Raw genomic sequence first — 27195 nt, forward strand, 5'->3', positions numbered from 1 at the left:
AAATGATATCACTCTAATGGCAGAAAGTGAAGAGGAACTAATGTGCCTCTTGATGAGGTTGAAAGAGGAGGGTGAAAAACTAGCTTGAAATTCAGCATTTAAAAAACTTAGATCATGGCATACTTTCCCATCATTTCACCACAAATAGAAAGGGGAAAAGTGGAAGCAGTGATAGACCTTTCTTTTCTTGGCTTCCAAAATCACTGCAGACAGTGACTGCAGCCATGAAATTAAAAGACCCTTACTCCTTAAAAGGAAAGATAAAACAAACCTAGGCAGCATAGTAAAAACCAGAAACATCACTTTGCCAACAAAGGTCCATATAGTCAAAGATTTTCCAGTAGTCATGTATAGATGTGAGAGCTGAAAAATAAAGAAGGTTGAGTGCCAAAGAATCGATGCTTTCAAACTGTGGTGCTGGAGAAGACTCTTGAGAGTCTCTTGGATTACAAGATCATCAAAGCAGTCAATCCTAAAGGAAATCAACCCTGAATATTCATTGGAAGACTGTTGCTGAAGCTGAGGCTTTAATAGTTTGGCCACCTGATGCGAAGAACTGACTCATTGAAAAAGACCCTCATGCTAGGAAAGACTGAGGGCAAGAGGAGAAGGGGGCAACAGTGGATTAGATGGTTAGATAGCATCACCAACCCAATGGATGTGAATTTGAGCAAACTCTAAGAGATTGTGGAAGACAGATGAGCCTGGCATGCTGGAGTGGGGTCACAAAGAGCTGGACTACAACTTAGTGACTGAACAACAACAGCAAAACTTTTTATCTTTTCAAAAAGATAAAAACAAAACAAACAGACAAACAAAAAAAAACCCTGTTCCAGGTGCCTTTTACAGTTTTCAGGAATTTACAGGAATGTAAATTTTTCCCATTAAGAGAATTTTATAAGGACTAAAAAGACAGCCAAAGATGCAATGTCTGGTGAATATGACAGATGAATCAGAACTTCCCAGACAAGCTATAATAGTACTTGCCTTTTTGTCAGAGAAACATGTGTTCTTGCAATATCTTGAGGGAATATTCTGTGTTTTCTGTTAAGTAATTCACTATGCTTTTCGTCAGGTACCGCCTTCATTTGGTCTCACTGGGAGCAATACTTGCTGGAATTCATTGCTTGGTTTTCCCAAAGGAGCTCATAACAAAGGACTCCCTTCTAATCCCACCATACACACAATTTTACCTTTGGATGAGGACCAGATTTTGGTGTGGTTGCTGGTAGTTCACTTTGATTACCCCATGATCTCTCCCCTTCTACATTATTGTACAGTATCCATGTTTTTATCACCTGTCAAAATTTGTTTTAAAAACAGAACATTTTCTTCTGTTTCAGTAGAGAATTGCATGTGGAAATATGGCCAAGAAGACTTTTTTCTCTTAATTTATGTTGAACCCAAATATCAAAGTGATTAACATAAGCAAGTTGGTACAAATGATCATCAACACTTGATTTGGATATTTCTCCCTCGTAGTACAACATTGGTTGTCCTAATTAATGTCTCCGTTTGACTGCTATCAACTTCAATTGTTCTATCTGACCTTGGAGCATCGTTTGAAAAGGTAAAACATTTTGTTGTTGTTATTCAGTCACTAAGTTGTATCCAACTTTTTGTGATACCACAGACTCCAGCATAAACTTCCCAAACCACTTTTGACATGTTGGATCAGTCATAGCATTCTTTCTCCATAGTACATAATTTTTTTTAATTTCATTTCAGTTGTGTTTTTACCTTTATTGAAATAATAAAGCGTAATATGTTGAAAATGCTGCTTTTTCTTCCATCTTCAATATTAAAATGGCTACACAAAAATTTACCAATTTTGATTTCTTTTAATGCATGCCAATATGACAGCTGTCATTATACAACCTAACAAAATTGTTTCACATAAAGTTAAAAACAACTAAACACTTAGAGCCATCTTACAGAAAAAAAAAAAAAAAAAAATGAACCTTTTGTCCAACCAAAGAATTTTATTTAAAAATGGTGTTCTTTGTGCTAACATACAATGTTTTATCATTATTTTATTAATTATATATAATTTAAAAAATCTCAGCTTTAATTACTATTATGATAAATATGGCCACCTGGTGTGAAGAGTTGGCTCATTGTAAAAGACCCTGATGCTGGGAAAGGTTGAGGGCAGGAGAAGAAGGGGTGACAGAGGATGAGATGGTTGGATGGGATCATCAACTCAATGGACGTGAGCTTGAGCAAGCTCCAGGAGATAGTGGAGGGCACACAAGCCTGGTGTGCTGAAGTCCATGGGGTCACAAAGAGTCAGACACAACTGAGCGACTGAACAACAGCAGAAACAATAATGATAGATGTTGATGGATGTGACTCACTACTGTATCTTGGAGTTATGTCTAAAGGTGGGATTTGGGGATTATAGGAGTGCTATCTACTTAACTGTGTGAGGAAGTACTAAATAGTTTTCCAAAGTGGTTTACCATATTATAGCATTAGTGCACGAAAATCCTCTGCCTTACATTCTGAACCACACTTTGGGGGTTTCATAATATCATTATTATGATATCATTATTAAGACCTAGCCTTTCTGGTGACTCAGATGGTAAAGCGTCTGCCTACAATGTGGAAGACCTGGGTTCAATTCCTGGGTCGGGAAGATCTCCTGGAGAAGGAAATGGCAACCCACTCCAGTAGTCTTGCCCAGAAAATCCCATGGATGGACGAGCCTGGTAGGCTACATACAGTCCATGGGGTTGCAAAGAGTCGGAAAAACTGAGCGACTTCACTTTCTAATAATATCATACTTGAATTTTATTTGCATGTCTCAGATACAGAGTAACACTGAGCAGTTTTCCATGTGCTTATTGACCATTTGGACATCTTCTTATTGAAATCTGTTCAAGATTTTAAGCCATTTTCTTTTTCTTTTTCTTTTTTTCTTTAGTTGGAGGGAAGGAGCTTGTCTTTTTCTTATTGACTTGCAAAAGTTGCCATATTCTGGATGCTAAAACAGACAGAAATTCTTAAAATTATCAAGAAAAGATCAGACATACATGAGAAATATGGTATGGTATATGGGTTACAAAAATGGCCCCAATTTTCCTTTTTCTATGGTACACAGTACACATGTTCTGTGTTACATAATTCTGCACTATTCTTCCATTCTGGACAGTCTCTGCACCCACAGTCCTGACCACCTGCTTCTGTTTCTGGGTCTAGCCATGTAATTTGCTTTGGTCAATAGTATGTTAATAAACGTGATATGAAAGTGAAAGAGGAGAGTGAAAAAGTTGGCTTAAAGCTCAACTTTCAGAAAACTAAGATCATGGCATCTGGTCCCATCACTTCATGGCAAATAGATGGGGAAACAGTGCAAACTGTGGCTGACTTTATTTTTTTTGGGCTCCAAAATCACTGCAGATGGTGATTGCAGCCATGAAATTAAAAGACACTTGCTCCTTGGAAGGAAAGTTATGACCAACCTAGACAGCATATTAAAAAGCAGAGACATTACTTTGCCAGCAAAGGTCCATCTTGTCAAAGCTATGGTTTTTCCAGTGATCATGTATGAATGTGAGATCTGGACTGTGAAGAAAGCTGAGCACTGAAGAATTGATGCTTTTGAACTGTGGTGCGATTCATGGGGTCGCAAACAGTCGGACACGACTGAGCGACTGAACTGAACTGAAACATGATATAATTCGAGGCTTGGAAAATGCTTATAAGCTTCTATTCTCTCTGTTTTTTTTTTTTTTGTTTTTTTTTCCTGCTTACTCCATTGGTGGGGGGGGGGGGGGGCGCAGGTGGAATGCCTAGAGAAGCCTTCTGGAAGATGAAGCATAAGAAGCAGAACTGAGTTAACCTTGTTACCACAGCCAATGGCATCTGAATAGTTAAACTCAACCCACCCTCCAATTTGTGAGACAGCCCAGGCAAAATCAGCCATGCCTCCTCACAAATAGAACTGACTGTAGATGCATGAATAAACCTAGACTAGAGATCCCCAGCCACCTAGAACTGTGGACTGATTATTCACAGTAATTATTCACAGCTTAAATGAACAGCTATTCTCTTTAATGACTGTTTTCTGGTTGTTTGTTATGCAGCACAGTTGTTACAGTAGATAACTGACACACATGTGCAAATGACTACATAAAAGGGCCAATAATTAATACAAATAATTAACAAATAATCAATACAAATAATGCTAAAACTTTTTTAAATTCATTATCTATCAGAACAATTCAAATTCAGTCAAAAAGGAGATATCATTTCTCACTCATAAAGGTGAAAATTATTTTATTTGACAATATACAAAGTATCCAGGAGTGGTGACTATAACAGTGGAACTGAAATGTGTTATATTCTTTCTGAGGGATGCCTGTAGTATATATCAAAACTTAAAGGATAACCATTTGACACAGAAATTTCAATTGTCTAGTAGTTTGAATTAAAGACTTGCAGATGTTTTATACATGAATTTACCAAGATGTTTATAAAACAATTTTCATTACAAAAAATGTTTAACAAAACTAAATACAAACAATGTAAATAACCTTCAATGTGGGAAGAGTTAAATAGTTTATATTGCATCCACATTATAGAATGCTCTACAGTTGTGAAAAATAATGGAAATTATTTCTTGCTAAGAATATTTGAGACTGCTATTAATTTTTTTAAAAAGGCATGAAAGAGAGTGCATAATAAAATACAATTTACACAAATATGTATTTGTGTATATATGTATGGTAAGTCATGTGTTTACATGTTGGTAAGTCATGTCCAATCCTTGGACCCCATGGGCTATAGCCTGCCAGGCTCCTCTGTCCATGGGATTTCCCAGGTAAGAATACTGGATTGGGTTGCCATTTCCTTGTCCAAGGGAGTTTCCTGACCCAGGGATTGAAACCCAGATCTCCTGCATTGCAGGCAGTTTCCTGCATTGCAGGCAGTCTCTTGCATTGCAGGTGGATTGTTTAGTGAGTGAGCTACCAGGAAAGTATGGGCATGTATATTTACAAATACTTAGAAAAAATATTTATGATATACACCACATGTTAACTTTATGACTTTGGTTGGAAGAAGAAAGAAAATAGGAAGGAAGCAATTAAATTCTCATATTTTCTCAAGATTTAGGTATTTCTTGAACTGTTTTCAATAAGAGTGTATACATTTAACAAATGCATTCATAAATAAAAAGTATCAACTATTAAAAAAATCAAAACTATGAGAAAATCTAGGAGGTCAATTCATGAATATTTAATAGATTTTAGATTCTAGTATGTTCCCCAAACAAGATTTAAAAAAATAAAAAGAAGAAATCATAAAAGAAAAATATTGAAAAACTCTCAATATGTAAACACTGAACACTTCTCCATGTAATAAAACACTGAAAGTAAATTAAAAGTAGATCAACAAAAATATTTAAAAACTATTTCCACAGGAATATAGTTAATATACTTCATATATAAATAACTCTTAAAAAACAAGAGAAAAAGACTAAAAAGTACTAAAGAAGGTAGAAATCATAGAATATTCTTTAATATCTCAATTTATAATGGAAAAATGTTTATATAACTGTGATTTCATTGGAGGAAAGGATGGTTATCAAACTATAGGACACCTTATATCATGTGGTTCTTTTTCAATCTATTTTTAATGTCTCAAATGAGAAGCACTTTCATTGTTTTAACTTCAAATGTTTATCTTACTTGCTTTATTTTGTTTACATTGTACCATCAAGAAACTATTCCTATTCTTTATCCTACATATTTTTTTTTCTTTTATTAATGTCTTCCCCTGGCCTTTGAAAGAGCTCAAAGAAATAAAACTCTCTAATAGGCAAGAAAGACTTGGGCTGCTTACATAATTTTGATCTTAATATTTTTTGCAAGTTTTTAATGGTACTCCCTCTCATATGAGCTGATTTGCTGCTCTTTCTCCTGCGTTCTGCCTACAGAAATTCTACTTTAATTGTACCACTGATGAAACTTCAAAATAAATCTGTGGCACAATGACTTTATTCTTTTCTGGTTTAGTTCTACTTGTTAAAAGAATTTTTCTTCGCTTGCAGATACAGAAACCAAAATAGAGTTGAGTTTTATTGAAACCTGTCCTAAAAAAGTTTTCATTCAAGCATTTTGAATCAGATTTGGTATGATGAAGATCAGTCACTATATATATGTGTATATGTATATCTATCTATCTATCTATATATATATATATGTAAGATAATAATGAGTAAAGGCAGTCATTCCACCAATTTTTACTCTTTTTTTTTTTACTGAAGGCATTTTTATGATGGGAAATACATTCTCTTCTCCCATTTAACATACAATATTGCTCTAAAATCCCTTAAACTGAATGAAACAAATATAGTAGCTCAAATAAAATTCAACCTGGACAGAATCAAATTAATCATGCACTTACAGTTAAAATACAGAAGATAAAGGGGCAAAACAATCTGAGCTCTAGACCACTGAATATTTTTATAACTTTTCTGCTATAACTTCTGGTTTAACTCATTAACCACCCTTCTAGCATTCATTGGCTTTCCATTCCACTTTAAATAAAACCAAACTCCTGGCCATATACTATAAAGCCATAATCTGTTTCATATTTACCGTTCTAACTTCATCTGGTACCACACTATATTCCCACCATTCTGACTGCTGTCTAGTTTCTAGAAAATAGGTCAGTCCCAATTCAGTGTCTCTAAATTTATAATTACCTATTCCTGGAATGTTTTTATATCCATTCATATAGCTGATTTCTTCCCATCTTTCAAAGATGAAAATGTTCCACTTTAATAGATTTTTTCTTTCCTTAATTGCATTTTAATTTCTGTATCCAGTCTGTTTCTTTCTAAGCATGCATCACAATTTGTATATTACATGTTTATTTATTGGATATCTTAATATCAGTCTCTCTGGATGCCGCTGTTCAGTCACCCAGTCATGTCCGACTCTTTGCGACCCCATGGACTGCAGCACACCAGGCTTCCCTGTCCTTGACCATCTCTTGGTCAATGCTCAAACTCATGTCCATTGAGTCAGTGATGCCATACAACCATCTCCTCCTCTGTCACCCCCTTCTCCTTCTGCCTTAAATCTTTCCCAACATCAGGGTCTTTTCTAATAAGTCAGATCTTTCCATCAATTGGCAAAGTATTGGAGCTTCAGCCTCAGTATCAGTCTCAAGTCTTCTCCAACACCACAGTTCAAAAGCATCAATTCTTTGTCATTCAGCCTTCTTTATGGTTCAACCCTCACATCCATACATGACTACAAAAAAAAAAAAAAAACATAACTTTGACCTTATGGTTGCTTGTTGGCAATGTGATGTCTCTCCTTTTTAATACACTGTCTAAATTGTCACAGATTCTCTTCCAAGGAGTGAGCAGTGTCCTTTAATTTGCAGTGACTTTGGCGCCCAACAAAATAGTGTCTGTCACTGTTTCCATTGTTTCCCCAACTATTGGCCATCAAGTGAGTAGACCAGATGCATGACCTTCAGTTTTTGAAAGCTGAGTTTGAAGCCAGCTTTTTCACTGTCCTCTTTCACTTTTATCAAGAGTATCTGTAGTTCCTCTTCGATTTCTACCATAAGGGTGTTGTCAGCTGCATTATTTGAGGTTATTGATATTTCTTCTGGCAATTGTGATTTCAGCTTGTGCTTCATCCAGCGTGGCATTTGCATGATGTAGTCTGCATATGAGTTAAATAAGCAGGGTGACAATATACAGCCTTGACATATTCCTTTCCCAATTAGGAACCAGTCTGTTGTTCCACATCGAGATCTAACTGTTGCTTCTTGACCTGCATATAGATTTCTCAGGAGGCAGGTAAGATCATCTGATATTCCCATCTGTTTAAGAACTTCCTACAGTTTGTTGTGATCCACACAGTCAAAGGCTTTAGTGTAGTCAATTAAGCAGAAGTAGATTTTTTCTGCAATTCCCTTGCTTTTTCTATTATCCCACAGATGTTGGCAATTTGATCTCTGGTTCCCCTGCCTTTTCTAAATCCAGCTTGAACATCTGCAAGTTCTCAGTTCACCTACTGTTGAAGTCTAGCTTGGAGGATTTTGAGCATTACTTTGATAGCATGTGAAATGAGTGTAATTTTGTGGTACCCTGAACATCCGTAGGTATTGCCCTTCTTTGGAATTAGAGTGAAAACTGACTTTTTCCAGACCTGTGGTCACTGCTGAGTTTTCCAAATTTGCTGGCATATTGAGTACAGCACTTTCACAGCATCATCTTTTAGGATTTGAAATAGCTCAACTGGAATTCCATCACCTCCACTAGTTTTGATTTTAGTGATGCTTCCTAAAGCCCACTTGATTTTTCACACCAGGATACCTTACTCTAGGTGAGTGATCACACCATCATGGTTATCTGGATCATTAAGATTTTTTTTTTTTTTTTGTATAGTTCTTTTGTGTATTCTTTCCACCTCTTCTTAATATGTTCTGCTTCTGTTAGGTCCATACTATTTCTGTCCTTTATTGTGCCCATCTTTGCATGAAATGTTCCCTTGATATCTCTAATTTTCTTTAAGAGATCTCTAGTCTTTCCCATTCTATTGTTTTCCTCTATTTCTTTGCAGTGTTCACTGAGGAAGGGTTTCTTATCTCTCCTTGCTATTCTTTGAAACTCTGCATTCAGATGGGTATATCTTTCCTTCTGTCCTTTGCTTTTTGCTTCTCTTCCTTTCCCAGCTATTTATAAGGCCTCCTCAGACAACCATTTTTCCTCTTTGCATTTATGTTTCTTGTAGATGGTTTTGATCACTGCCTACTGTACAATGTCATGAACCTCAGGCTATAGTTCTTCAGCCACTCAGTCTATTAGAACTAAACCCTTGAATCTATTTGTGACTTCCACTGATAATCATAAGGGATTTGTTTTAGGTTATACCTGAATTGTCTAGTGGTTTTCCCTATTTTATTCAATTTAAGCATGAATTTTGCAATAAGTAGTTTATGATCTGAGCCACACTCACCTCCCCAACTTGTTTTGCTGACTGTATAGTGTTTTTCCACCATCAACTACAAAGAATATAATCAGTGTGATTTTGGTATTGACCACCTGGTGATGTCCATGTGTAGTGTCATCTCTTGTACTTTCTGGATGCTGAGAACAAAGAAAGAGGGCTAGTACTAACTTACCACTTAGCATCTAGGAGAAAGTAATCACAATGCACAGTCAATAATTACAGAGTATGTGAATAACCAGATATTTTGCTGTTGTTTTTGTTCAGTCACATAATTGTGTCTGACTCTTTGTGACCCCATGGGCTGCAGCACACAAGGCTTCCCTGTCCTTCACTGTCTCCAGGAGTTGGCTCAAATTCATGTCCATTGAATCAGTGATGCCATCCAACCATCTCATCCTCTGTCATCCCCTTCTCTTCCCATCTTCAATCTTTACCAGCATCAGGGTTTTTTTTCCAATTGGTTGACTGTTCACATTAGGTGGCCAAAGTACTGGAGCTTCAGCTTCAGCATCATCCCTTCCAATGAGTATTCAGGGTTGATTTCCTTTAGGATTGACTCTTTTGATCTCTCTGCTATCCAAGGGACTCTCAAAAGTTTTCCCCAGCAACAAAATTTGAAAGCATCCAATATTTGGTGCTCAGCCTTCTTTAAGGTCCAACTCTCACATCCATACATGACTACTGGAAAAACCACAACTTTGACTAGACAGATCTTTGTCAACAAAGTAATGGCTGTTCTTTTTAATACACCATCTATGTTTGTCACAGATTTTCTTTCAAGGAGCAAGCATCTTTTAATTTCATGGATGCAGGCAGTCAACCAAATATAAAAGTATACATACATACAATCTGTACTAATAAAAGCACACTTCAAAGACTCTTTTATAAAGAGTCAAGGCCTAAGTCTTATAGCAAATACATTTTTTAGTCTGTCTTGCTACTGAGTTTGTATCCATATATCAAAGCAATATGTAATAATTAATAGACAAAAATATTCATAGAGTCACAGAATATTGAAGTCCAAAGGGATTTAAAATACCTTGGTTTAATATTTTGCTTTTTCCTAGAGGGTTGTGAAAGGTATTAAAAGATTCAGACAATGCTTAAAACACAAAAACAGGGCCCCCACTGAGCAGCAATTCTAAAAAGTAAATCCACAGGGGAAAGACCAGAAGTTTTCTCCTGCAAGTTGCCGAAGGCTAAAGATGAGACCAAATAATGATAATAATAATAACGCTGAAGATTCTGAAGTGAATCTTAAAACACTCTGTTTGATCCAACCCTGCCTGCCTCTCTACCCACCACCCACTGCTCTCCTATTCATTTAGAAAATTCCAACAACTACACTGGCATTGCTTATCCACTTGCTGCCTCTAATAATTTTCCTTTTATTTAATTGAATGACTCACTTTTAAAGATCACCTCCACATTCCTGAAGAATAGAGCACCACCCCTGCAGCATTCGTCATTTCCTTAGTATCTATGTTAATCTTTACCTGTGTAGTATCTTTATTTCTGCTCCCTTACTTGATTTGTTTGTAAAATACATGTTGTATCTATTTTCTCTGCCATTTTGTATTAGTTTCCTCAGGCTGCCTTAACAAAGTACCAGAGACTGGGTGGCTGAAACAATAATTTATTTCCGCACAGTTGCAGAGGCTAGCAATCTGAGGTCAAGTTGCCCACAGGACTGATTTCTTCTAATAGCTTGGTTAGTAGATGGCTGTCTTCTCCCTGTATCAGAACATGGTCTTCTCCTTGTGAATGTTTATTTCCTAACCTTCTCTTTTTATGTCATCAGCCATATTGGAATAGGACCCATACTATAAATTTCATTTTAACTTAATTATCTCTTAAAGACTCTATCTCCAAAATGCAGTCACATTCTGTAGTCCTTGATGTTAGGACTTCTTTGGGGGAGGGATATAAAGCCATCCATAACACCAATATATTACCAGTACATTTTCCAGAAGTTGGTGTATAATAGGTGCCTTTATTTAAAAAATATTCATAAAATACATGAATAATTTAGTGCAATATTTCTTTGTTCAGTTAAAAGAAATAAGAAACAAACCACTTTTGAAGAAACTTTGCAAAACAGCTTTTCAAAAACTGTTACAGTAAAAATACTGTTTTTGGCTTTCAAATATTAAACAGCCAAGTTTTCTCTGAGAGATTCAGGTAGGTTTCTTTTAAATGAACACCTCAACAAGGGACAATCCAATAAATTTTCAGTCAGAGAAACAAAAGAGATAAATCTTGAATCTAAAACCTATGCATGATTTTAAATATTCAAATATTTTTAAGTACAGTATTTAGTCTTAGATGCATCAGGTATGTGAAGAGTGTAAATTTACCTTCCTTGTAAAATGAGGTCATTACTCTTAAATATGTGAAGTAAATACATTTCAAATTGGATCTCATTAGGTCAATAATCAGATAATGCCTTCATAGAATAATTATGGGAATAGCCATAAATATTCATTCCTATTCAATATGTATTCACTCTGGAGTCCCTAGATGTGAATAGTAATATCTTATTACATGAACCAGAGTATTCATTAAGTGCTTTTGGACAATTTTTACAGAGTGCATTAAAATTCAAGTGTTACTATGCATATGGGTTGTCTATAAGACTCAAAAAAAGTTTCAGAAGTAACTGGTGAATATCTACCTAGAATAAAAATCTATTAATAAAAACATCAACATTAAAGTAAAGGTCAAGTGGTTACACAGAGCTAAGTTCGTCAATAATAAACCTAAAAGAAGAATATATTGATAAAGATTGATATTGTGTGTCATAATTACAGCATTCCAGCAATATGCTTTTTCAGTGCTATTCACTTATAAATGCTTCATTGCTCCTTTGCTTTCCATTCTTACTGTGTTCTAGTTTATCATTTTTTGTTTTTATATGGTAGGATTTTTGCATACATTTGTGAAACATCAGAAAAGAGACATTTTAGAAATATTAGTATGAATTTTGATGATTTCAATGTTTTTAGATATTTTTAAAATATCGCATACTGTTCACAGTTTTATGAATTTTAGCACATTCAGCTGGTAAAGAATCTGCCTGCAATGCAGGAGACATAGTTCAATTCCTGGGTGGGGAAGGCCCCCTAAAGAAGGGGTAGGATACCCACTCCAGTATTCTTGGGCTTCCCTGGTGGCTCAATCAGTAAAGAATCCACCTGCAATGCAGAAGAACTGGGTTTGGCCCCTCAGTTGGGAAGATCCCCTGGAGGAAGGCATGGCAACCCACTCCAGTATTCCTGTCTGAAGAATTCCCACGGACAGAGGAGCTGGGTGAGCTACAGTCCATGGGGTCATAAAGAGCTGGGCACGACTGAGTGACTAAACACAGCACTCATAGCACAGAACACACACATGTTGCTATGCCCACAGTAAGACAAAAAAAGCTGTTCTATCACTCCCCCCAGAAAAACATTCTCTTGGGCTATCTCTTCACAGTCATGCTCTTTCGTAAAACCCAACCCAGAACAATGATGCTTTCTCTTGCTAGAGTCCTGAGAATGTTATATAAATGGAGACTCATTGCATTTAGCTTTTTGAGACTGACTTTTTTTCACCCAGCTTAATGCCTGTAAGTTTCATCGAATTTGCATGTATCAATAGTTCATTCCTTGAATATACGTATGTGCATACCTGAATCACTTGTCCTGACACAAACACAACGTTGTAAATCAGCTATAATCTAATGGAATTTAAACATATAAACAAAAGGAGAAAAACAATGGCTAAAATCATTCATTTTTATTGCTCAATCAGTTCAGTTCAGTCGCTCAGTCATGTCTGACTCTTTGCAATCACATGGACTGCATTTATGGCTCAATAGTACTTCATTTTATGAATTTATCATAATATATTTTCTCATTCCTTCATTGAAAGACATTGAGTTGTTTCTAGTTTTGACAGTATAGTATAGCTTCTGTAAACTTTAATATGCATATTTTTTATTGTGAGTGTAAGTTTTCATTTCTCTAAGGTAAATGACTATAAGCAGGATTTCTGGATTATATAAATGGTGTATGTTTAAACTTACAAGAAACCATATAATGATCTCAGTAGAAGTGTCTGAGAGATCGTTATTCCACATATCACTAGAAACTATTGTCAGTATTTTTTTCAACTTTGACCATTATGATAGAAAATACAGGCTTCCCAGATAGCTCATTTGGTAAAGAGGATAGGCTACCCACTCCAGTATTCTTGGGCTTTCCTTATGGTTCAACTGGTAAAGAATCCGCGTGCAATTAGGGAGACCTGGCTTCGATCCCTGGGTTGGAAAGATCCCCTGGAGAAGGGAAAGGCTACCCACTGGCATATTCTGGCCTGGAGAATTCCACGGACTCTATAGTCCATGGGGCTGCAGTGTCAGACACAACTGAGCAAAGATATATATAATAGGAAATATAATGGCTTCTCATACTGGCTATAATTCATAATTTTCTAAAGATTAATAATGCCAGACATCTTTTCATGTGTGCATTTACTATTTTTATATTCTCTGTGGCAAACTTTTTGCTCAAATCCTTTGGCTAGTCTTCCATACACTTGGTTATTTTCTTACTATTGAGCTATTTCTGTGTTTATATGTTTATCATACAAGTCCTTTGCTGGATATGTGACTTTCAAATATTTTCTCTGATTTGACCACTTGTCTTCATGTTTTAAACATGCTTTTTTCAAAGAAAAAAAAAAAAAAAATGAGCATGACCTTGCCCAGTTTTCCCCAGAGCCAGTCCCCAGAGCCAGTCAGGAAGCTTCCACAAGCCTTTTACCCTCAACCACCAGAGGGCAGACAGGATGAACCACAATCACAGAAAGCTAAGCAAGTTGACCACATGGATCACAGCCTTCTCTAACTCTATCAAAGTGTGAGTCATGCCTATGAGCCATGCTGTGTAGGGCCAGCCAAGATGGATGGGTCGTAGTGGAGCACTCTGACAAAATATGGTCCAAGAAGGGAATGGCAAGCCACTTCGGCATTCTTGCCTTGAGAACACCATGGAACAGTATGAAAAGGCAAAAGATATGACACTGAAAGATAAACTCTCCAGGTTTGTAGGTGCCCAATATGCTACTGGAGATCAGTGGAGAAATAACTCCAAAAAGAATGAAGGGATGGAGCCAAAGCAAAAACAACACCCAGTTGTGGATGGGACTGGTGATAGAAGCAAGGCTTGATGCTGTAAAGAGCAATATTGCATAGGAACCTGGAAAGTTAGCTCCAAAAATCCAGGTAAAGTGGAAGTGGTTAAACAGGAGATGGAAGAGTGAACATTGACATTTTAGAAATCAGTGAACTAAAATGGACCAGAATGGGAGAATTTAATTCCCATGATCATTATATCTACCAAGGAGGGCAAAAATCCATTAGAAGAAATAGAGTAACCTTCTTAGATAACATTAGAGTCCAAACGTGCATCTCAAAAATGATAGATCTCTGTTCATTTCCAAGGCAAACCATTCAGTATCACAGTAATCCAATTCTACGCCCCAACCACTAATGTCGAAGAAGCTGAAGTTGAACGGTTCTGTGACGATCTACAAGACCTTCTAGAACTAACATCAGAAAATGATGTCCTTTTCATCATATGGGACTGGAATGCAAAAGTAGGAAGTCAAGAGATACCTGGAGTATCAAGGAAAGTTTGGCCTTGGAGTACAAAATAAAGCAGAGCAAATACTAACATAGTTTTGCCAAGAGAACACACTGATCATAGCAGACACTCCCTTCCAACAACACAAGGGACGACTCTACACATGGACATCACCAGATGGTCAACACTGAAATCATATTGATTATATTCTTTGCAGCCATCTTTGCCATTCTTTGCAGCACCAAAGATGGAAAAGCACTGTACAGTCAGCAGAAAAAAGACTGGGAGCTGACTGTGGCTCAGATCATGAACTCCTTACTGCAAAATTCAGACTTATATTGAAGAAGGTAGGGAAACTCACTATGCCATTCAGGTATGAGGGAAGTCAAATCCCTTATGATTATACAGTGGAAGTGACAAATAGGCACAAAGGACTAGATCTGAGAGACAGAGTGTCTGAAGAACTGTGGACAGAGATTCACATCACTGTACCTGTACTGTTGATCCTTCTCACAGTGCCAAATGTCTCTCTGTTTACATTGTCTGTACTGGTCACTGAACCCAGGATCAGCAATACTCAAGCTAAGAGGCTGGAAGAAGATGTGAGGAGATGTAGGAACAGTAGACACGCTTATTGTCTCCTGGCTGACACGGCAGCCATAACACAGCCTCTTTCCTGGCAGACACAGCAGCCTTAGCAGCAGGCACGACATAGTCATAATGTAGCAATAACACAGTCACTACATAACCTCATACAACATAACCATGGTGTCACTCCATTGTAGCCCCAGTGCAAAAGCAGCCAGGGCTTTCTTGCTGAACTCATACAGGCTTACTGCACAAAGTAACTCGTGACCAGGTGAGTACCTCATGATTCGCATGCATAGTGTTATAAGTGATCTCAAAAGTTGCATAAATCTCACGATGCAGAGTTATAAATGCTCTCAGCTGTAACATAGTAATTATTTACAAAACGTGGGGCGAGAGAGCCTACACAACATGTTCTTGGCTAGTTTGCTGAATCTCCACAGTACAGAAGGTGGTGATCAAAATCATTCCCAAGACAAAGAAATGCAAAAAGGCAAAATAGGTGTCTGAGGAGGCCATACAAATAGGTGAGAAAGGAAGAGATGCAAAAGGCAAAGGAGAAAAGGAAAGATATAAGCACCTGAATGCAGAGTTTCAAAGAACAGCAAGGAGAGACAAGAAAGCCTTCCTCAGTAATCAATGCAAAGAAATAAAGGAAAACAATAGACTGGGAAAGGCTAGAGATCTCTTCAAGAAAATTAGGGAACGTTTCATGCAAAGATAGACACAATAAAGGACAGAAATGGTATGGACCTAACAGAAGCAGAAAATAATAAGAGGTGGAAAGAATACACAAAAGAACTATACAAAAAAGATCTTAATGACCTGGATAACCACGATGGTGTGATCACTCATTTAGAGCCAGACATCCTAGAGTGTGAAGTCAAGTGGGCCTTAGGAAGCATCACTATGAACAAAGGTAATGGAGGTGATAGAATTCCAACTAAGCTTTTCAAATCCTAAAAGATGATGCTGTGAAAACGCTGCACTCAATATGCCAGCAAATTTGGAAAACTCAGCGGAGGCCACAGGACTGGAGAAAGTCAGTTTTCATTCCAATCTGAAAGAAAGGTAATGCCAAAGAACGTTTAAGCTGTCACATAGCTGCACTCATTTCACATGCTAGCATGGTAGTACTCAAAATTATGCAAGCCAGGTTTCAACAGTACGTGAACTGAGAGCTTCCAGATATTCAAGCCAGATTTAGAAACTGCAAAAGAACCAGAGATCAAATTGCCAACATCTGTTGGATCATACAAAAAGCAAGAAATTCCAGAGAAACATCTACTTCTGCTTCATTGACTGTGCTAAAGCCTTTGACTGTGTGGCTCACAATGAACTGTGGAAATTCTTAAAGAGATAGGAATACCAGATCATCTTACCTGAATCTTGAGGAACCTGTTTGTAGGTCAAAAGCAACAGTTAGAACCAGACATGGAACAATGGACATAGAACAAACAAGGCTGTATATTGTCATCCTGCTTATTTAACTTCTATGCAAAGTACATCATGAGAAATTCTGGGCTGGATGAAGCACAGCTGGAAATCAAGATTGCCAGGAGAAATATCAATAATCTCAGATATGCAGATGACACCACCCATATAGCAGAAATTGAAGAGGAACTAAAGAGCCCCTTCTTTGTGAGGTGAAAGAGGAGAGTAAAAAAACTGGCTTAAAACTCAATTTTCAAAAAATGAAGGTTATGCATCTGGTCGAATCACTTCATGGCCAATAGATAGGGAAACAATTGAAACAGTGACAGACTTTATTTTCTTGGGCTCCAAAGTCACTGCAGACAGTGACTTCAGCCATGAAATTAAAGGACGCTTGCTCCTTGGAAGAAAATCCATGACAAATCTAGACAGTGTATTAAAAAGCAGAGACATCATGTTGCCACAAAGGTGTGTATAGTCAAGGCTATGGTTTTTCCAGTGGTCATGTATGGATGTGAGAGTTGGGCTATAAAGAAAGGTGAGGGCCAAAGGATTGTTGCTTTTGAGCCGTGGTGTTGGAGAAGACTCCTGAGAGTCCCTGGACTGCAAGGAGATCCAACCACTCCATCCTAAAGGAGATCAGTCCTGAATATTCACTGGAAGGACTGATGTTGTAATTGAAGTGCCAATACTTTGGCCTCCTGGTGCAAAGAGTCGACTCATTAGTGAAGACCCTGATGCTGGGAAAGATTGAAGGCGGGGGGAGAAGCGGATGACAGAGGATGAGATGGTTGGACGGCATCACCTTTTCGATGGACATGAGTTTGAACAAACTCCAGGAGATGGTGAAGGACAGGAAAGGTTTGTGTGCTGCAGTCCAAAGTGTGGCAAAGTGTGAGAGACAACGGAGCTGCTGGTCAACAACTAGAAGTTTTTTCCTCAGCCTAAGTCACAGAGTTTCTCTCCTCAGTCTTCTTCTATGTGTTTTATATTCTTGTGTATTTTATTTATAGTCTATTTTGAGTTAAGTTTGTGGGCGTATGAGGACAGTTTGGGTTTTTTTACATATGTGCGCTCAGCTGTCTCAACATCATTTCAAGAATAAAAGCTAACATTTTTTTTCTTTTCTTGCCTTTGCACCCTTGTCAAAAAGTAATTGCTCATATTTGCTTGAATCGACTTCTAGATTATTCTCTTCCATCAATCTATGTCTTTATTCCCTTGGTAACGCCATAATATTTTGACTATTGTAGCCCTTTATATTAAAACAAAATTGATAGTGTGATTCTTCCCACTTACTTTTCTTAAATTATTGTAGCTGTTGCAGTACTTTTGCCTTTTCCATTTAAATTTTTCCATTTAAATTTTACAATCACTTGGTGAATATCTATAAGATCTTTTCCTGAAATTCTGATTGTCATGTTTAGTATACTGAATATTCAAAGCTGTGAATGTTGTATGTGTCTCTAGGTCTTCTTTGATTTCTTACACCAGGATTTATTTATTTATTTATTTTTTTAGTTTTCAGCATACAAATTATGCATATGTTTTGTGAGATATATACAATTTCATTTTTTAGAGTTATTGTAATTGGTTTATTTTAAATTTTGGTTTCTTGTTGTACATTAGTGTATAGAAACACAATTGATTTTTGTGTTTTGATTTTATATCCTATGACCTTGGTAAATTCACATTTAAGTTAGAGGTTTTTTTTTTTTTTAAATATATTTCCTGGGATTTCCTACATACATAATCATGGTGACTATAGGCAGAAATAATGTTATTTCTGCCTTTCTAATCTGAATGCTTTTTATTTCTTTTCTTTGCCTCTTTGCATTAGCTAAGAATAAGAGTACTATGTTAAAGAGAAGTGGTGAACATAAATATCCTTCCCCTCTTTTCAACCTTAAGGGGAAAACATTTGGACACGTTGGATGAGCATGCCACTTTGATGTACTGTGCTGTGTAAGAGAAGTTAGTAAGCAGCTGTTTCTTTTTTCCTAAGTAAGAAGGCCTTAACTTCATCTACAAATTAGGTTGTTGTAGCTGAGGTAATTTCTGTCCCTTTCAGATAACACCTTGATACCCAACCCTATCATTCTAGCACTTTCTGGGGAAGGAAAGGAGAATCATCTCAAGTGACCAAAACCCAAGTGTCAATTGAGTCCAACAAGCCACATTTATCTTGATGACACGCTTGTCTGTATTCAAATGAACCTTCTAATCTGAGGTCAATATTTATTTTAACCTATGGTTTAGGAGTATAATCTCTTTCCAAAACTAAACTAAGCTAAAATAAACAATTTCTTATCTTTTCAAATGCTCTTCATTAAATATTGCTTAATTCATTTGAACCATCTTATTGTTTAAAGATAATGTGCAATAATATCTAAGTAAACTACAAAAAACAATTCTTCAACAAATATGAACACATAGATTTAGGATACATGAGATGCATATTTATATATACATGATATGTTATGTACTTGCATTCATATTAAATGTATGAGATTATATGTGTGTGTGTATATATACATATATATATATATATATATATATTTGTAGTGTATGAAAGTACATAATTGTACAAGCTCCTCTGAAAACCTAGAAACAGTTAATAATGCTTACTAGGTCTCTCAACTGATACTCAAAAATAAAAAGGATGCTTCAAATGAACAAATAAAGCCTTTAATAATACTGAGTCTCTCCCCACATCTCAGGACTGTGTCAAAGAATCAGCAGAAAATAGGTATAAAGGATCTTTAAATCCTTAGAGAAAGTCTTGTTTAAATATTTTTTTGTATTTGCATACCCCATATGTATGCTAATAACAAAGTTTCTCTGGAGATGTTTTTTTTCTGTTGAGGGCAAAATATATTAAAGGTAATATCAAGTTATGTTTACCATGTGAGAAAATAAAGCAGCTCTGGTGTATCAAGCTCAAAAATAAAGTCATTAAAGAAAAAATGATGCATTATTTTAATAACACTTTGCATTCTTAATGCATATTTCATCATAATGATCAATAAAATGTTCCAACTAATAATAAATGCAGGAATTATTCAACTTCCTGTCTTAACAAATTATCTCAGGAATGGAAGACAATAACTATATTTTCACCTATCCTGCAAGGCAGTTCAATTTTTTATGATAGAAAGTCAAAATCTCAAGAATTGTGAACTCTTCAGGAGTCGTGTCAATCAGAGCTTGAGTTGGGGAGAAACTGACCCCAGAAAGTAACCAAGATCCACAGATTAGGCTTTTCCATCTTGAGATATGCATCTGGTTTTTCAGAAATAAAAATAAAATCTATAAGAGTTGCTCATTGCTCTTTTCTTAAATTTTTAAAATAGAGATTTATCACATATGTTTCATAATTATTAACAAAAACCTAAAAGGGAGGAACTTGAGACCTTTTCCATCATTAGCCTACCTCCTTTCTGAAGAGGAGGATGATGAGATTTTTTTCATGAGACCTAGTGCATGGAAAATGTGAGTCTTACACAGTCTATCAATTGCAAAGCTTTCCATCTTCAGTGAAATAACAACCTCCTTCAGGCATGTTGTTGCTAGGTTACTATTAAATAGAATTTCAGTAGTGTAATATATTCATAAAGGAAGAGTCAAGAGATAAGTAAGAAAATAATTATAATAACTTTGTCATGTTTGGGCTACTCGATGCATTAATATATATCCAGAGGCATTATTCTAGGTGGAGGGAAGAAAGATTTATTTTCCATTTTGAATAGTATCAGTGATTCATTGAATGTCTCTCATATATTCCAAACATGTTGAAAGCATTTCAATTAAAGAGAATACTTAATCCATAAGTCTAGGCTCCTGGATTTCTCAATTAATATTGCAGTTGATTGACACAGTTGCTGACATTTTACAGGGAAAGATTACAAATGTTATATATTTGGAGGGAAACTTGAGTTGTACATATTCTAGCCTAAAATCTTAAAAATAAGTTTAAAGAATCTCAGTTTAAGGGATTATGTGGTTTATCACTGAAGTGTTTTCATCAAATAATGCTTCTCCTTACAAAGGGCTAAATGCAGTTAATATTTTATTTGCCCTTGTCATACAAACTAATGATCACTCATGTATTATGATCACTGGACAAAATTTTAAACATGAGATGCCCAAGCCAAGAACTTGCAGATAGGGCCTGACATCAGTATATTTTAAAAAGCTCCATTGCTCAATTTGGTGAGCAATTTGATTTGCAAAGTAGAGATGTGCAAGTCTGTAGCCCATCAAATAGTATATTCTTCCCTCAGAAGATTTTAAGATGAAAGGGCAGAGGAACAAACACCTTTAGAATTGTGCATTGATTGTGTTAATTTTAGTAGAATACTAGAATCATAATACATAATTTATACTCAAGAGGACAAAGTTTAACCAGATTTATTTCTTGCACCAGTCTCTCTCATTCACACTCCAGAAATTAGATTGCTTTAGAGAAAGTAAATGGACAGAATGAGCAACTAACTCCATCTGTAAATTTTTAAAAATACAGCTAGAACCAAAAATTGCACTTCTAAAGTGTGAGTTTTAGATTTGGACATTTTTTGCAAATGAAGGTTAAAAAAAATAGCCTTCCATAAAATAGAAAACAGATTTTTTTTTTTTCCATTTACCATTTTATGGAAGTGACTGTATAATGTGCAAAATCACCATTGACATTCAGGCAATCCCTGAAAAATAGGTTTGAGTAGGATGGAGGATTAAATATGAGCTGAACTGTGTGAATTATGCATGACCAAAAAAAATAATCCAAAAGGGTAGAGAATGTACTGAGTTTTTGAAATTCTATTTTCTTATACTAATGGTTCAGAAAGCAGGGACAAATGTTATCAAAATTTTTTCTCTGCTCCATATAAAAAGGTTTTATTCTTTGGGGTATCATCATAGACACTAACTAGCAAAATATATTGATATCCTTCATTTTAGGAAACTTCACAAAAGTGGGGTTCTAGTAAGATACTCAACATTTGGAACAGAAATCTTTTTGAATTTCTATTATTGCCATCCTTCAAATATTTTACCTGTGGGCTGGAAACCCTGCAAGATAAAGACTGAGTTTTTCCTCTAATTCTTAGATATTAGCAGCTAGCTTGTTACATCTCCCTGCTTTTTCTCTCCACTTTCAGCCTCAGGTCAGCCAGCCAGCTGCTCTGGAAGAAAACCAAATTGGCTTGGGGCCTGTCAGGGCAACTTCTAGTTCCTCCAACCCTCAGGCAAATGCTTCAAAGTCTGTAAGTGAGCCCCAGCCTTGCCATCTTGTTCTTGGATGTTTTGAATGTTTCCCAAAATCTTTGAGGTGATTTTAGCATAATCAATTAGTGAGGAACTTGTGAAAAATGAGTATTCTTGATTGGCAACAGTTCCTAACAAGGAGTCATTTATGTTTCAGAGTTCATCATAAATAAGTACTCGATTTTCACAAGGCATAGAAAATTGGGAAGGATAAAGTAACTCACCAATAATAGAGGTTATCCTTGGGAGAGAGTGGATTGAGGTTGGCGGTCAAAGTAGCATCCATTTGTTCTATAATATTCTAATTTTATATAATTGATTTATAATTTATGCAATATTAAATTTTACATCAGTAGCATGATTTTAGTATAAATTAGCATTTAATAAACTCAGATGTTATATGAAATATTCTGTAATATAAGTACTGCAATACTGGAGACCATATTGTTGCAAAGAAGATCACTTTTCTTTGACATTGGAAACATATTTAAATGTATTATGACTGATCCCAGTCAGAATATATGTATTTTCTTGCACACTGACCCAAATGACCAGATACTGATTGCAAATTTTATAACATTACTAATCGGCTGTTAAGTAAGAGGGAGAGAGGATAAAAATATGGTGTGTGATCCTCAGCTCTCCATTTCTATGCCCAAGGTAGACCACACTGTGATGGCATCTATCTTCAAAATCCTCTATTAAGCGTTGACACATGCTACCCTCTAACATCTTCTCTGGAAGCCGAAGCTTCATAATGAAGCAGATACTAAACCTCTGTCCTGAATTTTCTTACCATGCAGTTGCATCTGAATAGCTCAGGGAGCTTTCCAACTCATACACACTAAAGTTCCAACACTGGAAAGTTTGACTTTGTGTAAGCCTGATTGGACCTTAATACGTGCATGTTGAAAACAAAACCTCCAGCTGATTCTGATGAATTGGTTATGAATTACAACTATAATTAGTTATAATATAATTGCCATTATAAATTCATAAACATTGATGTTAGGGTAGGTCTATTACATGTGACTTTGGATGATTTGGTTGTAGTTCTGATCCTAGACCTTATTAGCCCTGTGACCTTAGGCAGACATATAGTTGCCCCAGGGTTTAGGATTTTCATTGGCAAATAGGATTAATAATATGCTGTCTTTATTTCCATAGTCAATTCAACTCAAAAGTATTGCTAGCATAGCAGTATATACTATCTGTGGGACACAGGACCTCACCTCTGGGTCCTCAATATCTTCATCTTAAAAGTTGAAATTGTGCTACTGGATCAATGGCTCTCAATCTCTACTCTGAATCAGAACTCTCAAGGGCAAAGAAGGCTCAGGGGAGGAGGGGGTGCAGGGGAGTGTAGCTAACAAGCAGCAAGGTCCTGAGCCCTCTTCTCCTCCTCACCCACAGTGTCTTAGGTTTGCATATTATATCTTCCTGTGAGATTCTTTCCCAGCCAAACATATTTTAAAGCACTGCATTCTGAAGTCAGATCCAGCTCAAAATTCTTTAACTCAAATTCATAGGATTGTTGGTCTGAAATTAGATACATTGCTGTTAGTGGGTTTTGTAAAATGAAAAGCTATTAAGCAGAATGAAATTAAAAGATGTGTGCTCCTTGGGAGAAAAGCTATGACCAACCTAGACAGCATATTAAAAAGCAGAGACATTACTTTGCTGACAAAGGTCCGTCTTGTCAAAGCTATGGTCATCATGTATGGATGTGAAAGTTGGATTGTAAAGAAAGCTGAGAACCAAAGAATTGATGCTTTTGAACTGTCATGTTGGAGAAGACTCTTGAGGGTCCCTTGGACTGCAAGGAGATCCAACCAGTCCATCCTAAAGGAAATCAGTTCTGAATATTCATTGGAAAGACTGATGCTGATGCTAAAACTCCAATACTTTGACCACCTGATGCAAAGAACTGATTCATTGGAAAAGACCCTGATGCTGGGAAACACTGAAGGCAGAAGGAGAAGGAAACAACAGAGGAAGATGTGGTTGGATCTCATGGACTCGATGGACATGAGTTTGAGTAAGCTCCAGGAGCTGGTGATGAACAAGGAAGCCTGGCATGATGCAGTCCATGAGGTCACAAAGAGGCAGACATGACTGAGTGACTGAACTGACTGACTGATTAAGCTGAATGACCTTGGAAGTCTTGTAATACCAGCTTAAATTTTCTCAGTTTTCAGAGTAGACTAACTTTCCTCCGTCTTGGCTTGGCTTTCTTGCCCTTGCACCTTTATACTGCTCATAAAGAGCACATAGATCCCTGATCACATCCTTTAACCAGACACTTTGCTCCCAACCAAATGCTGGTCTCAGTCAATTTAAGCAGAGATAGAACATATATTCATAGCAACTCTTCTTCCTCCCTTTTCCATCTGGCAGGCCTTAGAAAATAACCACATGCCTCCATTGGAAATATGGGTGTTTAAGGAAAATTGCTGGGTCCCCATGCTAATCATCTTGACCTCTGAACAAAATAGAGTCTATGGCAGAGAGTCCTTCTTTGAACAATGTAGCTGAGAGAGCAGCTGTGCCTTGGCAGTGGGGTCCCCCAGGGTCACACTCAACTCTCCCTTCTCATGAGCTTTGTTCTCATTCCCATTCATGCCTCCACCCTGAAGGTCCTCAGAATGAAAGGGCTCAATTTTGAATCTAGTCGTTCTGTACTGATAACAGTCAAGAAATAATTTTGCCCGTTTGAGTTAGGAATGACTTGTGAAGGCTCATTACAACAAGCACATAATTCATAGCGTGTCTGCTATGCATCAGGCTGACAGGTTACACAGATAAGTAGAAAGACTGATTGATCTTTATGAGCAGAGAATCTTGAGGAAGAGTCAGACTCATAGATAGGTACTATAAATGCAACACAGTTAAATAGAAAAACAAGCATCCATGTGGGGTGTTGGGGCATCCTTAGGAAATTTAGATGCTTTCAGTAAGTTTCATGGAAATACACATTAAACATGTGTACTTATAAAAATTAAGTAAGAGTTAGCAAAGTAAAGGAACTGGAATGGATTTTTTTTTTTTTTCAAATGAGAAAATTACTTAAACTCTAAAGGAGGTAAAACTACAATCAGTTTGTTATTACCAAAGTGTAATATGTGAAGTCTATGCAGAAAGACTGGGAACTTAGCTGAAGAATGAGAATGTGTCTTGGCAGGAGTTTATGCTAATGTTAAGGCATTTAGATTTTATTCTATGAGTTACAAGAGAACCCTTGAAGCATTTTAAGCTGAGAAGTAATCTACCTCCATAAATTCTGCTTATTTTTGCATATATCTTGAAATGATTGTTTGGGTAAACCTCTGCTTCTAATTTGCTATTTACAGTTGCACATCAAGAGGTTTTTATAGAAAAATACATGTAAATTATATGATACCAGTGCTATCAATGCAACTACTCCAAAAACACTTTGCAAATACTGCTGTGGAGTATTATAAAGCATATACGTTTACATAGAAATCCAGATTCCTAAATGTTGACCTCTTTCTGAGTGTTTGCCAGTGATGAAATCACTGGCAAACACATAGCTCATTTAGTAATGCTTACATTTTACGGACTCTTACTTAACAAGGCACTAGAGGCTTTAGTTTACATTTCTGCCTAAAATGCTCTTAGAATTATGCAGATCTGTTCCTGTCCCTGCCATTTCTCTGCCCAATTATTTTTTGCATATTCATTTGAGTCTTTGCTTCATTTTCTTTAGCATATTCTCTGACTTTAAATTGTTCTGAGGTTCCCTCATACATTTTTTATATTTCTCTTCTAACTAGATTCTAAAATGTGGCAGTTGGCTACCATTTACAAGGTGGTTTGGGAGATTTTAATCCTCTGCCTTTGTTAGGTTGGAGGGATGGCATCTCACATCCTCTCGGCTGTGTTAGCAGGAAAAGAATCCTAAAAGTCAGGCATAGTTCCTCCCAGTCCATCTTCCTGTTTTTTATCCCTGCCAACACCTTCCCCATATACTTTTGAACAGTGGAAAAGATTGATCTAAATTCTTTTCTCTATTTGGTTTCCACATTTGTTCTACTATTTGTTCCCACTTCATGCAAGGCTCTCAGAGAAGGAAGATATTTTGACTGACCTCCAACACTGAAGGAATGGACTTATCAAACGTTTCACTTTTTGAAATTACAGCTTTAGAACACGATCTGAATAATAATATTATTATTACTGAAACCAAGCAGGGCTCTGTGGGGTTCCCCAGGATGGAGGCTTTTCTGCCCCTTGTTTCCTGTAGGCAAGACTCTAGCCTCTGTGACCTTCCTTGAGTTCCATAGGGCAGATTTGAACAGTTGCTGATCAAGGAGGGAGCAGCCCAGAAATCACAGAGGGGCAGAGATTGAAGGGACCAGAGAAGGTCATCAGGATTAGGAGACATCATCTGACATGAGACTAAGGGGGTGCAAAGCCTGCTCACACCCTAATCTTGACAGAGACCGGGACTCACTGTTACAAAACCCTCATTCTCTGGGGTTGGGACACAATAAAGCCTGGTGTGTCTCCTTTTGCCTGGCTGAGCAATCAGGTTACCCTTTTCTACTTCACCCAAAACTCTGTCTCCAGGATTTGATTCAACACCGGCATACAGAGAGAGGCTGAGCTTTTAGTAACATTACTACCGCTACCACTACTAATAGCAGTTACCAGAGATGGAGCAAGTGCAGTTATGGTTTACATAAACTATCTCACTTAATCTTATGAGGATGTTGTTACAGCTATCTCACATTTGCAGACAGGTAAACTGTATTTATTCAGACGGAATAACATTTCTCAGATCAGATGGCTAGTGAGTAGAAGAGCTAGTATTTATCCCCAGTCTCTCTGATGTTGAAGCTTGTATTGTTAGCCCCATCGCATGTCTGCTCTGCAATCCATACATTTAGACATCCATTGATTCATTCAGCAGATAACAGATAGCCCACCACTGGGGATTGTTAGAAACTTCAGAGAACGTGAAGAAAATAACACCTGCATTCTGCTATCAGGAATCATGCCATTCAGCAAATAAGTATAATATAAGACAGAAAAAGAAAATAGTAAAACAGCACAACGCTGAAAATGTGTTGTCAAAGTTCCAAGGAACCATAGATTTCCCAGGTGGAAGACTAGGCCTTTTAGATACGTTGCCTCATTAATACTCAGAAAAAGGCAAACTGAAACTGCAATTTAATATTTCCACACAACAAAGAGATTGGCAAGTTTTAAATTCTACTTCTCGTGTGTCATAGATATAGAATAAAATGAATATTGTAGAGTCAATTTTCCATAATCTAGAG

General features: G+C 36.7%; 1 protein-coding gene across 1 annotated transcript in view; it reads left to right on the forward strand.

Moving 5' to 3' along the window:
* Nucleotides 1-27195, forward strand: part of LOC133055565 (uncharacterized) — a 190748-nt gene that overhangs the window by 26844 nt on the left and 136709 nt on the right. Inside the window, 1 exon segment of the mRNA XM_061140722.1 lies at nt 21787-21891. Coding sequence (XP_060996705.1) covers nt 21787-21891 — 105 coding nt within the window.

This window comes from Dama dama, chromosome 5, assembly GCF_033118175.1.
Source record: "Dama dama isolate Ldn47 chromosome 5, ASM3311817v1, whole genome shotgun sequence".
Lineage (NCBI taxonomy): Eukaryota > Metazoa > Chordata > Mammalia > Artiodactyla > Cervidae > Dama > Dama dama.